The 14,584-nt window shown below is 43.8% G+C and overlaps 1 protein-coding gene across 3 annotated transcripts; it reads left to right on the forward strand.

Annotated features, from left to right (window-relative positions):
- Positions 1-734: 734 nt before the first annotated feature.
- On the forward strand, positions 735-14,183 carry gas2l3 (growth arrest-specific 2 like 3). Of its 3 annotated transcripts, XM_061268962.1 has the most exons (12): positions 735-793; positions 1,796-1,886; positions 2,602-2,685; positions 3,360-3,538; positions 7,652-7,707; positions 9,452-9,644; positions 9,850-9,968; positions 10,045-10,186; positions 10,651-10,714; positions 10,777-10,918; positions 11,377-11,484; positions 12,040-14,183. In XM_061268962.1, exons 5-12 carry the CDS (start codon positions 7,684-7,686, stop codon positions 13,276-13,278), a joined length of 2,031 nt encoding a protein of 676 aa, XP_061124946.1. In that variant the 5' UTR covers positions 735-793; positions 1,796-1,886; positions 2,602-2,685; positions 3,360-3,538; positions 7,652-7,683; the 3' UTR covers positions 13,279-14,183. The 3 variants fall into 3 exon arrangements, with proteins under 3 accessions (XP_061124946.1, XP_061124947.1, XP_061124945.1); XM_061268963.1 differs by lacking the exons at positions 735-793; positions 1,796-1,886; positions 2,602-2,685; positions 3,360-3,538 and adding an exon at positions 5,578-6,001; XM_061268961.1 differs by lacking the exons at positions 735-793; positions 1,796-1,886; positions 2,602-2,685; positions 3,360-3,538 and adding an exon at positions 6,562-6,750.
- Positions 14,184-14,584: the final 401 nt, after the last annotated feature.

Raw genomic sequence — 14,584 nt, forward strand, 5'->3', positions numbered from 1 at the left:
TATCATACTTGTAAATATACAGTACAGTTGTTATTGCATTCTTCTAAACAAATGTTTTTTTTCCCACTCGTAAGACATCATAATTTAAGAAAACAGGACAAAAGCAGATAAGATATGGAAAAGGTTGCAAGTCATCACCTCTATAAACACTGGAATATTAATTAATAGTTGTATTTGACTAATTAAAACTGTTTGGGGGATATATATTAAAAAACTTGTGGTATGTGGCCAAAATATGCATGCAACCAAGAATAAATCTGAGGTTTGTTTATGACGTCATCTTCAACTTTAGAACTAGTTAAAAGGCATTGCTTGTTAACGAGATTGGTTAAACCATACCGTAATGTTATGCGTTGTAAAAACGCACATTTAAAAGTATCCGTGTTTTTAGGCTTGCTCTTTGTTTGAAGAATTATTTCCAAGTCATATTTGCAATTCCGGTCTAATTAACTAATATATTCCATAATTCCAATTACTTTGTTTTGCTTCTTCAAACACTGTTTTTGCAATGTAAATCGCCTACTGATTTTCGTTATTGCAAAAGCAACTGGTTATTAAGTATACCTTATGTTTTGCACCTTCGTGACCCTCCTAAAACTTTCATCGTTGCTTGACCCCCCCACCCCGCGACCCCCTTTTGAGTGTAACTGCCAAATGTTATCTTCTTGACAGGGTTACATTCAACCATTACGCGTACCCCCTTTAGTCAATGTAAAAAAAAAAAAAAAAACTGTCACAAAATGGCGGAGACGGACGTTAACAGACCCCATTTTGAAGATTTGACAAGCATGCGGTGGGGAAATATGTGTTTGAATTGCGTGCCACTTTCGGCTGCGCGTCTTTTTTTTATTTAGCGGAGCGCACCGGAGTTCACCTCGGCCGCCGCCCGTTTGGACAACCCACGCCCGTCAACCGAATTCGGAGCTCATGAGTTCGCCGTTAGCTAGTTAGCATGGTAGCTTAGCGTCCCAAGCTAACTTGACGAGGATACTACCGAGCCGCTGTGAGGACATTGGGATAATCCTATTAGCTGCTAACTAGTGTTATCTACAAGTGTATTAATGTTAGTAATGGATGAATAGTTAGTAACGCCTCGAAACGCCGTTTAGTAGCAATACAATGTTGTAGTCTCGCCTTGACGCTATTTGTACCACAGTCTTTCCCTCTGCTAACTCGTGATAAAATCAATATTATGGTCACTATATTCAATTCATTAAAAAAAAATCGAAGACTAACGTTTTTATTTATTTGTTGAGGTAAACATCACGTTAATAGTCGAGATAATAATGTACGCTAATGTCATTACAATGCAAGATAACATGCTAGTTATTCGATATTTTTTCAGGGTCTTTTAATATCAATGTTGATATTTTGTTAAGGCGGCCTTGTCGGGATTAATGGAATAATAACAGAATGGAAAGTTTGTGTTAGTTATAATCAAACAACTAACGTATTAGCAATACAGGCTACAGGCTAACGTTAGCTCATTGTACTGTAACATATGCACGCAGGTGAATTTGTGTAATATCAGATAATAAAACACTTGAAGCGCAGATCAGAGTTCTTACGTTTGATTAACTTGATAGTTAAGCATACATATTTTTCGTCATTTGGTCTTTGTTGACATGACTGTCTGAGCATGATGTAGGTCAACTAGTTAACCCAAGTTCCTAACTGACATATGTATAGAACTGTACACATCATTTGGCTGCATTGATCTATCACTGTGGAAAAAAACATTAAATGAACTGTACTGTTTGTCTATAATTTGTCAATTTGATTCCTCCCTTTACAGGAAACGAATGTGTTTACTGTACCTACTTTTAGATACAACATAATATCTGCAAGGAAATTGAAGTTTTGTATCGGAGCTCACCATGTGACTTGTAAGTAATACAATGTTATATATGTAAAAAATGTCATTTACAGTATGAATTTTTCAATGATCGTGCATTCAAAGAATTTGGAATATTTGTGCATGTTTGTCCTCATATTGAAAGCATTTTTCCTTTTTTTTTTGCTGTCAATAAACATTACTGCCATAGAATAATGAAGAAAGCAGCACAGCTATGTGCAGTCACACATCATATGATTTGACAGCCTGGCCACTAATGGCATATGGCGTAAAAGGGGCAAAGTATAGGCCAAGCAACCAAACAAAAGAACTCAGTAGGACGCTAACTGCGTGTAACGTCCTTACACGTCCCCCGGGAGTCCTCAATTTAAAGTTTTGGGGCACAGTGAGAATACAGAGGAGTTATCTAGTGGATTCTGGCTCCGCCTTGTGGCGGTCTTGAAAATTACATCTATCAATCAACTATGTTTACCTTTTCGTTAAATAAAGCCTGAGACCGGATTAAAACCGTGCAATATCAATACACCATGTCCCACAAAAAAAAAAAAATAATAATACTAATATTTCAACATACCACTTTGCATGTTAAACTCAGCATCATTTATACAATATTCCTTTTTTTTCGGGTTTTTTTTTTTTTTGCTTGCCAGATTCGTGCAGCTAAAGTTATGCAGCGTTTTATAATTTAGATTGCATTTAAATATTGCAAACAATGAAAATGTATCCATTCTTGCTTTTTATGTCAGTCAAATATCGGCGTGGAGATGCAGTCCATTTTCCACCACCAGGTGTCGCCTCAGTACAATGTTTGGAGCCAGCTGTATCCAGAGGTAGTCATTGTACATTTTTTTAAAACAAAAATAATCCTAATATACATTTTGAGTATATCCTGAGATTTCCTAGTGTATTTTATAATTTTTTTATTTATAATAAAAATAATATTTTTGTCATTTTAAAGTTTTTTATTGCTTGTTTACCTCGGAGAGTATGAAACAATGTAGACGAAAAAACACTGAATAATAGATTTAAGTTTGTTTTGGTGAAACATTTTGTAATAATAAATAATTCACATGGCATGATGCTTTTGCAAATGGGGACATCACGTGTATGTGTACCAACACTATTTAGAAACCGCTTTACATGTTTTACAACAAAGAAATATCTAGTTACTTGGAGCTTCAAAAGGGGCTTGTGTGAGACTGGACTCTTTCACAAAGTATTTATTATCCTGTATGGGAAGGGTGCGGCCCACTCAATACTCCTCCAGCTTTCTCACGAGACTATTCACTTTCCTTATTGTTTATTATAAAGTGGGCCATCATTTAGGACAATACCGCAGGGACGCCTTTTTACTAAACTTATTCACTTCCATTTAGCATTCAACTACTTTTGATCATCCCATGATAAGTATAACTTAAATGTCTCTTATGGTAATTCCTTTTTGTGATTTCTAATAATCAAATTCTGTCATATTAAAACGCTCTAAGGACGATTTTAATGGCAGGTGAACCAGACCCCGCCCCCTCCAGAGGCAGGCGCGCTCTGATTGGCTGGTTCGAACAGCAGCAGCGCAACAGGGCAAGTTGACGTACAAAAATGACTCCCTTGACGACGTCCACGTTTCCCACAAGGAAAAGCCGATTTGATGCAAACTGAAAAACTCTCATCAACACTGCGCTGCTGGTAAGTGTTGTTTTTGTTTGAAAAATGTGACGAAAGCTGGAGAAAAGTTTGCAGACCGATCAGAAGGTTTCAATAGTGAAAATGCCTCGTGGTGCATCGTATTAAAACTTACATCTCCTACTTTAGTGTAGGAACCAAATTACAAGTCGCTTTCCTGCATTTAATGTACTTTTAGAGGTATATTAAAAGTACTTGTAAAGTTTCGACACACGTTTTTTTTGTCCTTGATTGGCAGATGGGAATAAATAGTTAAGAGGATCACTGCTAGTCCATCTAACGTGGGAGGCTGCACTTGCTGATAAGATCGTGGATGTTTGGGATGAGCGAGACTAAAAAAAAGTATTAGTAACCGATACTGCTTAATTTAGACTTAAGAACTTGTCATTTTGATGTGCAGCATACGCCCTTTGCAGTGTGCACACTCGGTCACGTGACTGTGAATCTGTATTTAAAATCTTGCTACAAATGTCATTAAGTATATTGTTTCACAAACGATTAAAACTATGTATTCCTTTTTTGTGAGCTAATGCATCAGAAATAAAAAAAATAATAATAATACATAGTACAAAGACAGCCTTCATTGGCACCATCTGCATCATAAAAAATAATAATAATAATAATAATAATACATGGTACAAAGACAGCCTTCATCGGCACCATCTGCTCGATCTTTGGCTCCGGGCCTTGGATTTGAGGCTAGTTCAATTCTTGTGAGACCCACATAAGACCAGCCCAGATGAGACAAAAGCAAGCTTAATGAGTTCAACGACACCAGGCGCATATGGGCCGACACAATGGAGACGATAATGAAATTGCAGATTACCCTTCATTTATGTTACACATGTTGGGGGGGGGTTTGATTTCCATCCCTGTTTTGCCCGACCTTCACCGAAAGAGGGGCTTGAATAAGGATTTTGTAATTCCTAGAATACGTAGACCTACATTGGCGTGTCTTGGATACTTCTGTGTATTTTTGGAGGCTACGTTTGGTTACCTTGGAGTCTTAACAATGAGCCCTACATAGTAAGTTTTTGCCTTGGTGACCCAAACGATCGTATTTCTATCGTCGTAACAACCCATCAAGGCCTCTTTAGATTGCCTTGTGAGGTCGGCTAGTTGGAATTGATTTGCTGAGAAGTCCGCGATGATGTAATGGCCGTTAGTTTTGGATGTTTGGGAAGAAGGTCATCAGTAACGGCTCCGACCGGGCGCCTTGCCAGACAGGCCCGTTTGTAATTTAAAGAATGCCCGCCTTATCAACCGAGTGACCTCATCGAATTGTTTGACCTTCGAGGTTCCACTTCACGTGGTAGCGCTTGTACATATTTACCCCCCCCCCCCCCCTCTCATCCTTTCAAATCACCCGGGCCCCTTCTGTATTGAAGCTGGCTTGTAAATGAAACACTCCTGTGACAGGATAATTAAGTCCAGACACAAAAGGCTCAGCAGGAAGGACTTGGATCGAGTGGGGAGTTGGTATTCTCTTGGGCCCGGCAGAACCCAGGGGAAGGTTGCGGGAGGTTCTTTTAGATGCGGTTCTGGCCACCCATCGTTTGATTATTTTTCAACTCCACAAACCTAATTGAGGTCCAAACGCACGCAGCAGGAAGGTCGTAGCGTGCTCGGAGCTGAACGGGTCATTGCCCCTTTTTTTGTTTCAAAGTGACTCATAATTATATAAGGCTGTTCATGTTCAAAACATCTTTTTTTTTTTTGTTGAACTTCCAAAAAGCTAACATGACATTTCCTGGGAGTGTTCAAAAAATGGGCCCAACAATTTTTTTTTTTTTTTGAAATTACGCATGAGCCAACTCTTGATTTATTTGTTACTCATCTTTGGAATCCCTCCCAGGCATTCCCAGGGCAGCGCGGTGTAAAATCAAAAAGGACACTCGTCTGGAACGTTCTACTTTTAACTCCTTACATAATGCGCCCTTCATTTAATGGCACGAGCTGCTGCGTGTGTGTGTGTGTGTGCGCCACGTGCTGAGTTTGTGTTGTGATGACGCTGCGTCGTGGAGGTGGATGCTGTCTGGAATAGCGTTGATCCTCTTAACTGATTAGTGCCCGCGACTAGAGAAGAGGAACCTGCGTGGGAGGCGGACGGACAGATGTCTACTCCCCCTCCCACCTCCACACGCCATCATCCTTGTTTATTTCAGACCCCGAGGACTCTCTAATGAGCTCCTTTCCTTTTTAATCGACTTCTGGAACTCTCAAAATGAAAAAAAAAAAGAACATCTGGAAATCTGAGTTCTTTGGACTCGAATATCAATCGTTGGTTCTCGAGGGGCTTAGACCTGAAACAAAGGCGTCATTTCCATCGTAACAAGAAGTGCAGGTCGCTCGACCGAAATCCGATCTTTGTATCCCGAGGTTTCTGTGCGTCCGTTAATCCCTGGATTCGGAACAGCTCAATCCACACACATCAAATGAGGCGAGGAATGAAGAACTAGTTTGTCCGTGAGTAGAATTGAGAGAAAAAAAAAATGATGATGGCTATTTTTTTCCTTTCCTGGTAACCATTTTGGAATTTGCGTGGAAGAGTTGAGGGCCACTCCCAAGTTCATCACTACCACAACACAAGTTCTGTTTGCCGCCTCCTCCTCCGTCCATCTCGCCCTTTTGTTGACATCTGTGGGAAGTCGCGCCAGTCCATTTGCACAGTGACGAACATTTGCCGTGTTGTTCCGAGGGCCCGGATTGTTCCTTTCCATCTGAGATTCTAAATGTCACCGTTCTTCAGCTCTTTGGCACAACGGTGACATTTCAACACAATGCTTGAATAGTGTTGAAATTCTCAATGAACTTTTTTTTGAAATATTTCATTTCAGCCTGTTTGGGGAGTTGGTGGTGGAAGTAGTTGGTGCACGGGGGAGGGGGGGGAGTCGTCGGGGGGTGCAAAGGAAACAATGGAAGCTTTGTGAGTGTCCTGCTGTGACAGGATTTTTTTTTTTCAGGGGGGGGGTTGAAGGGGTAGTCCTGGTTTCACCAAGCGTCGGCACTTCATCAGTCAGAGAGAGCACCTCCTCCTGCTCCCATCCATCCCTCCCTCCCTCCCTTATTGTCATCCCTTCGCTCTCCGTCGCCACTCACTCGTGCGCCTCCACTCTAACCGGCTTGCTAACGCATCCTAGCTGAGAGGGAAATGTGCTTTTTGCATTGAGAAGACTCTCACGTGGTCATTTTTTTTTCTTTTTTATTCCATTAAGGTGAGTGAGCTCATCTTTTCTTGGAATGCACTCTTTTGGAAATCTTTCTGCATGACAACATCAGTCATGTGCCATAGCGACGGTTATATGAGGTCATATTTGGAGAGGGATGTGTGTGGTGGTGGAGGGGGGGGGGCGAAGGGGGAGGTTGGACTATTGCCTCAGCTGTGTTGACCAAATTATCAATGTTATTAGGATCTCCATGCTGTGATTGCTTTCCTCCCCCCCCCCCCCCCTTTTTGACAAACACGCTCTCACACATACGCACACCCGAAGGGACAGTTGAGTCGAGGGTAATCCTTCACATCCTGTGTGGGAAAGGGCAAGAGAGGAGCACTCGCGCTAACCACGTCACTTCCTCGTGAGAGTCACTTTTTATGCCGTGGAAACGAAAACAATCATTTCTGCTCGTTATCGATCAATAACGACAATCATGGTCGCTCGGTTTGACTCGGCAGGTATCAAAACGAACGGGATTTCTCGCTGACCCAATTTGGAGTCTTAGAAAATAACAAAAAGAGAATTGTTCGAAGAAGAAATTTGAGGCCAGGAAGCCGTGATGGCTAAACTACAGTGGGACCTTTTGTTACGCTAACAAAAGGCAATCCGGGAAGACGTTTAACCTAAGGCTATTTTGATTTTGAATTAATTTTGCCAATCAGAAAGAAGGGAATTTATCAATAGAGTTTGATTTTACTACTGAAGAACTTTGATGGTGCATTAACTAACTGTCATGTATTTCTAGTCGCACTTTTAAGTCGATATCAAGCCGATAGAAACTTATTTTAAGGTATCGGATACTCGCGAAGGCTGCCGATACCAATCAACGTCAGAAAGAATGCTATTGTTAATTTTTTTTTTTTTTACCCAAAAGTTAAATTCTTTGCTCATATTCCCACAGAATGAAGAAGTGAATCATCTGTGATTGCAGTCATGGCTGTCCAGACTGGCATCCAGGTAAGTTCATGAATTAATTCAGGTTAGATGGAAAACACCACCACCAAAAAAAAAAAAGCATCGCTGCTCCTTTTTGAGCACCACCCATCTTCAAGCCAGGTTTTGTTTTCATGACGTCAGCAGCAGCTCCCTAGTTATTTTGATAACGTTCAAAAAAATCTCGACATCTGTCTCTCACCCAGCAACTGAAGCAAGCCCACCTCTGTCACGGCACGTCTCGTTCTCGTCACACGTGTCTGGCGTTCCGCTCTCGGGACCCCGAGGAGTGTCTTTAGCACATTTTCGGGAGGGGCGGCTGGAATGCAATCCAAAGTTTTTCCTCCTTCCCCTCCCAGTAAGCAATGTCAACCACGTGAAGATCCCAAACAACAAAAGTGTCAAGTTACGTTTTTTGCATTGCGGCGTATTTTGCAGCCAACTAAACCCCTTTTTTTTTTTTATTATTATTATTATTTTTTTTTGGTGGCAGGCGATCATTGTCTTTTCATCAATCACAGCATCAACCAAAAATAAAGGAGCCCTAAATCAGATGTATTGATTAACTCTTATCCAAGAGACCCCGAGGGCTGATATTGATCCATAATCGACTGCAACGACTCTGCAATCGAGTTTCCGGTTGCGTCACGCAGCGCATTCGCTCGGGCTGAAAAAAAAAAGTCCCTGAACGCATCATTAAAAGCCAACATCTGCCAGTTGAAGTCTCACGTGCAAGTTATGTAATAGACAACACGGATCAAGACATCGATCGGTCTTTCTGCTTTCATTAAATATCGAATTGTTTCGGGTCGCCTTTACCTTTGACCCTATTACAATCGCAGGAGGCTTGCGGGTATAAGTGGATCAAGTTAAGAGCATCGGCTCAACTCCATGAGGGGGGGGGGGGATCTAATGTACTCATTTAATTCTCGGCTGTAAGGTTGCATTTAGTCGGCGGATTATCGGCAGACATTCCTCCGTTCGGGGGGAAAAAAAAGGCGATTTAAGAAAATGGTGAACTGGCTAATCGGGGAGCGCTAATCTGCTCGCAATGTAAATTGGAATTAAGTACTTGTACATTGTTTTTTTTACATAATTAGTCGTATGTAAAAAAAGAAAAAACTCCCAGTTGAGTTTTGTTACATAACTCGCGTTTGTCCAGCTGGGTCGATTCGGCTCTTTTGATCCAAGGTCACATTTTCAGAACATCAGGTGTGTGCGCGCACGAGTTTGTGCGTCTTTCTCTGCGCGTGCTGCGCTCGGGTGGAAAGGTCATTCCCGAGGCGTTTGCTCCAGCTGTTCTCCTCACGTGTTGCCTACAGGGACTATTTTTTTTGTTTTGTTTGTAACCGAATAAAATCAGACAACAAATTTATTCGAGGAAATTAGTCCGTTGCCCGCAGTAGACTGCTAATTGTATAAATAAATTTGAATTTAGTCTGTTGTGAAAACGTTCGACATTCATTTTAGTAATAGCGTAGAAAATATTTTCAAATAATTCCGTCTCTGTTCGCCTTCCTGTTCCGCACGAGACCCTGCCTTGTTTTCAACACAATAACAATGGAAGGAATGTAATATTGGCATGTAATGGACATCGAGATTATCGCCGTGGGGTGTGCGTGGAGGGGCGTGACCGCCTCGTAATAAATTGCGTAACATCTGTCCGAATGAGTCATCTCCATGGACATCTGCTAGCGATTTCCCGAGCTTGTAAACAATGAAAGAATGTTTCGAAGGGTTTTTGATAAATCCATAATAATGCTTCTAGGTATGGTTTGGCGAGAGGTTCGACGCCCCCGTCCTGAGCCCGAGGAGTCCCCGCAGCCCGTTGGCGCAGCGGCACGGCCGCGGGCCCGGCCTCACCGACGTCTTCCAGTACGACCAGTGGCTGGCCGTTCGGCACGAAGCCACCTTGGTACCCATGCAGGAGGATCTCGCCATCTGGCTCACGGGCATGCTGGGTACGTTTGATTTCCTTTTCGTGCCCAATCGATTATAATTTCGCAAGGAGGAAATCAAAACTGGTGTTTTTTTTTTTTTTTACTAAAAAAAAAAAAGTGGGTCAATCTTTGTCACTTTGTGCCTATTGTGGATTTTGTCCCACATTAGAATTCGGTGGCAGGTCCCATATATTTTTAAACGCAGACAACTGATTGACTTTTACAGAAGAGGAGGTGAGGGCCGAGTTCTTCATGGAGGAACTCAACAACGGCGTCAAGCTCTGCAAACTCATCGGCGCCCTGCAGAATAAAATCGCCCAGAGTTGCCCGTCTGCACTCGGCAAGGTGAGCAATCAAATCGGAGCTCAAAATTATTTCATTTGAGCTTCATGATCTGATTTTTTGTTTTTTATTCCAATAGCTTTTTCCAACGCAGAAGGTTGCCTGTAAGCTTGACGCCTCTCCGGGTTCCTTTTTCGCTCGCGACAACACTGCCAACTTCCTGTCCTGGTGTCGGCGCATCGGCGTGGACGAGACGTACCTCTTTGAGTCCGAGGGGCTCGGTGGGTTGACACCGCCGAACTTTTCTAATCCCGCTTTGCATAATTGTCAAAGGGATTTTCTTCTGTTATGGAACTAAATTAGGCTTTGCGGAACAAAAGGTTTATTTTATTCTCAAATCCGATTACGGCCTGTTTTCTTAGCCTGCGAGTACTTTTTTTTTAAATTTTAAATTTAAATTCGTCGTGATCAAGTCTCCCAAATCGAATCACACAAGCAAAAGCAAGCCAGCCTGCGAGCGGTTTTATTAATATCCGTACATTTCAGCTCTCTGCTCTAAAGTTGTGTTCCCTTCTGCATGATTCACCCAAGCATCCTCCCTTCGGGGAATCATTAACTTCCATGTCACGTTTTCAAGCGTTGCACCTCTGTCGTCCCGGATGTTGTCGAAACAAGCGCCGAGAGGACAGCTGCTGCCTCGTGTTATTTCCTCATAGTCACCATTTTTTTTTTTTTTTTTTAACAGTGCTGCATAAGGAGCCCAGGCAGGTCTGCCTCTGCCTGCTGCAAATTGGACGCATCGTCTCCAAGTAGGTCAATTTTGTTTTCCATCACACATTGCGAGAAAGAATCCAACGCAAAAACTCGGCAGGTACGGCGTGGAACCTCCTGTGCTGGTCAAACTGGAGAAGGAGATTGAGCTGGAGGAAACCCTCCTCCTGACCGAGGAGCCGCCGCCGGCCGTCCAGACCTTCAGCGTGTGCTGCCAACATGGCGGCCTTTACCAGTCAGGGGTGAGTCTTAAATATATTCCAAAATGGATATTTTGGGTCACACGTGAGCTCTAAATTCATCTGTAACATCCACGTGCCCCCCGCCTCCATGATGTCAACCAAGATGGTGTCCGGCCGGCCCTGCCGCTTGACCGGTCCGCCGTAAGCGGCATGACGCACCGTAGCTGGCCATGTGACCGCGTCCGCAGGCACTCTGACTCGCTCCTGCACGTGGCATTAAATAAATGCACAGATTTTTTTTTTTTCGGCCATCTGGGTTGGTTTCCTGTCTCATTTTATGACTCTAAGAATAAGTGAAGTGGAATCCAAAACATACGTAGCTCGGAGACAATAATGAAGATCTCCACGTGTTGCCTTCAAGCCGTCTGCCGTTTATTTATTTTTTGAACCATGATTCTAATTGTGGTGAATTCCACAAAATCAACCCTCCTCACTGTGCCCCATTGTCCCTTTTTCAGGAACACGGCGCCGACGACCCGCCTTGCTGCAACTGCTCCAACAGGGTGTCCATTGAGTACCTGTCAGAAGGTCGCTACCGACTTGGGGACAAGACCATCTTTATTCGGGTGAGAGTTGTCGGCTACTCCACATCGGTAATCCAAACTCTCAAAGGGACACAGTGTGTATTGAGAAGGATCTCGTTGTTCCAATCCGAAATTCGATACTCCCTGAGTGAATTACTACCCCGAAACCCGTAAGCCTTGTTTTCTGCATCGCTTTCTCTATTGTCGGTGTTTCGGCTTTGTAAAATAATAATGTTGCAAAGTAGGCGACTATAATTAATGCCTAAATAATTTCAATTGCTGTTTATGTTAGCTATATGTTTTAGCCATGCGATTAGCGTAAAGACAAATTTTTAAAAGAATGAGGCAGAGGTGAGTCAATCAAAATGTATTGATTGCACATAAAGGTTGATTTTAAAAAAAAAAAGTAGTTTAAATAAATATATTAATTCTATGTCCCAAAGTGCTGTTTACATGTTAAGCGCCACTTTAAAGCGCTGCAGGTAAGCTCGTTATCTTCCAACGGATGACCCACGGCGTTAGTCCCATTACATCATGAGCCAAAGTGTTTCTTCACGATTGGTCGACATTGAAGCCGAAACTTGTTGTTGTCCTCAGATGCTTCACGGCAAACACGTGATGGTGCGCGTCGGGGGCGGCTGGGACACGCTGCATGGCTTCCTCAGCAAGTACGACCCGCTGCGCGTGCTGCAGTTCACCACCTTGGAGCAGAAGATCCTGGCCTTTCAGAAGGGCCCGCCAGGTTTGGGAGGTCACCACGGCAATACGGCGCCGCCTCCTGAGATGGACCCCCTGGCGGCTGTCGACGACCTTATCTCCTCGTCGTCCTCCTCCTCTTCCTCGTCCTCCTCCTCCTCCTCAGGCTCGGTCTGCAAGACCTCCCTGCCAGCCGCGGGTCAGACGTGTCGCTCCTACGCCGCGTCGCCTGCCTGCACGCCCACACTGGCCAGGAAAGGGGCTGGCGCGGTGCCAAAGAAGAACCTCCAGTTAACGTCGCCCGCCCCGAGGAAGCCCACCCAGCTGCCTTTGCCTGTCTCCACCAAAGTCTCCTCTTCGTCCTCTTCCTCCTCCTCTTCTTCTTCGCCCAGCACACCTGTGGGCAGCTCCAAGCAGTCCCCCAGTCCAGTGCAGGTCCAGCGTAGAGCTTTGACGCCCCAAGCAGACCCGTACGCTGCATCCAGACCGAGGCTTCGACCGCCCACTCGCATCCCCGCCTCTCAGCCGAGGAGTCCGGTCTGCCCCGAGCCTTCTTCCAAATGCCCCAAACCGTCCAGTCCCATCGCCGCGCCACGCCCTGCCACCGCCCCGAAAGATGCCCGACCCCCGACTGGCACCGGCCAGCGCACCCGCCTCGCACAGCGCCGCCCCGGCTCCCCCGCCTCACGCCTCCGTCTCGAGACAGCGAGGAGGGTCCGGGCGGCAGCGCGTAATACGGCCACGCCCGTTCTGCAAGCTCGCTCGGCCTCCCCAGCTACTCCAGAACCTGCCTCACCTCTCCCCGTTAAAGACACCGCAGCCAAAACCAAGGTGCCGGCCTCGACCAAGGACTCCGGCCCCTTCCAACGAGGTCCCGCTGCCCCTTGGCGACACCCTGGGGGCAACGGTGCCCTGGCCAACACCAAAGTCAACCAGAAAGAAACCACCACAACCCAGAAGGCAGGCCAAAAAAACTCCGCTTTGACAAACACCATCAAAGCCGTCTCGGCCCCTCCGAAGACCACCCCGGATGTCATCGCGAAACCGGAGCATGGCACCAGCAGGAAGATCCCTCAGTACAGAGGCAAGCGCGAAGACCCTTATTTCGAAATGAACTGTCGGAGAAGGCAGAAGACCTGATGGGAAGGGCCTTTACCAGCAGGCTGGTGAATTAGAAAAAAAAAATCTGCACTTGTTTCTGCTCCTTTCAAACTAACCCTTATTGAATCAAGTCTACTGCAATTTTATTTCATAGCAGGGGTGTCCAAAAGTTTTATTACGCGGCCCTCGGGCTGTAGTTTGGACACCTTTTTTTTTTTGGCGCATATTCCAGACTTTTCATCCAAAAATCGACGTTTTTTATGTCTCGTCTTTGTGGTGGAATAATCGACGGTTCGTCTTTAGACTACCTAACAGTTACTTCTAATGTTTACATTTTTACACATGCAGCAGTCGCGACGGTCTGAGATTCTTTTGTCCAAAGTGAGCTTCGAAAGCAGAAAAGGCTACCAAAGTCGTACGTGTCATTTCGAAACGACACAACCGGAACTGGAACGATTTTTTTAACGACATCTTGGCGCCATCAAGATCAAGTCCTCTGTTATGTGCCTTCATCACAAATCAGAGTGATTGGCATTAGAATGTATTAGATGGGTGAAGGGGATTTTATTTTATTTTTTTAAATGAAATTTGCACAGTGTGTACAAACACTTTTTAAGGAGGCAAAGGTTACAGATAAACTACTGATCATACTACTTTTTATTTTCTCTCATCAGGCCATGCCATCACTATCAATGCACATTTAAAACTTTTTTAAATGTTTTCTATGTTGGTGTGTTGAAATTCTAGTTTTCCATGTGATATTTGTCTATATTTAGAGATAGAGTATTTACAGATTATTAAAAGTTTTTTCTCCCCTTTGTGTTTGGCACTTTACAGAAACCTCTGTTCGTCACACTGAATGTTGATCATGTCTCTTGTCCCAGATACTGTTTGTTTTATGTGGTTGTTTTCTAATAAACTGGTGAAAATCCATCTTGACTGTTTTTCGAATCCTTGTGGTTGATTTACACCTTTGGAACAAAAGGTCTGTGTGCATTTTAACACGTTTCCTCATTATCCAGTGATATACTCAAATATATTTATTTTATTTCCAATTAAAATTGTTAATAAAAACAATTCTGATGAATGAAAACATCAGCGACTCCCAGAATTAATTAAATTTGAAGTCTAACTACGCAAATTTTCACTGAAAAATTCTGGTCCCTTTTTACACCCTCTCAATAGGGTTCAATGTAATGTGCTGCCACCTTGCGGAAATAATGGAACACTGCAAGAGAATGAATTTAATTTGAAGTCTTACGAGGCAAGTTCTTGCGGAAAAATTCTGGCCCTTTTTACAGCCTCTCAATAGGGTTCAATGTAATGTACTGCCATCTTGCGGAAA

Source organism: Syngnathus typhle, linkage group LG21 (assembly GCF_033458585.1).
Source record: "Syngnathus typhle isolate RoL2023-S1 ecotype Sweden linkage group LG21, RoL_Styp_1.0, whole genome shotgun sequence".
In the NCBI taxonomy this organism is placed as follows: Eukaryota; Metazoa; Chordata; class Actinopteri; order Syngnathiformes; family Syngnathidae; genus Syngnathus; species Syngnathus typhle.

Coding starts and splice junctions, on each gene's coding strand:
- gas2l3 (XM_061268962.1), top strand. CDS start 7,684: ATGGCTGTCCAGACTGGCATCCAG. Junction 9,969..10,044: donor GCCCGTCTGCACTCGGCAAG/GTGAGCAATCAA, acceptor TTATTCCAATAG/CTTTTTCCAACGCAGAAGGT. Junction 10,919..11,376: donor GCGGCCTTTACCAGTCAGGG/GTGAGTCTTAAA, acceptor TCCCTTTTTCAG/GAACACGGCGCCGACGACCC.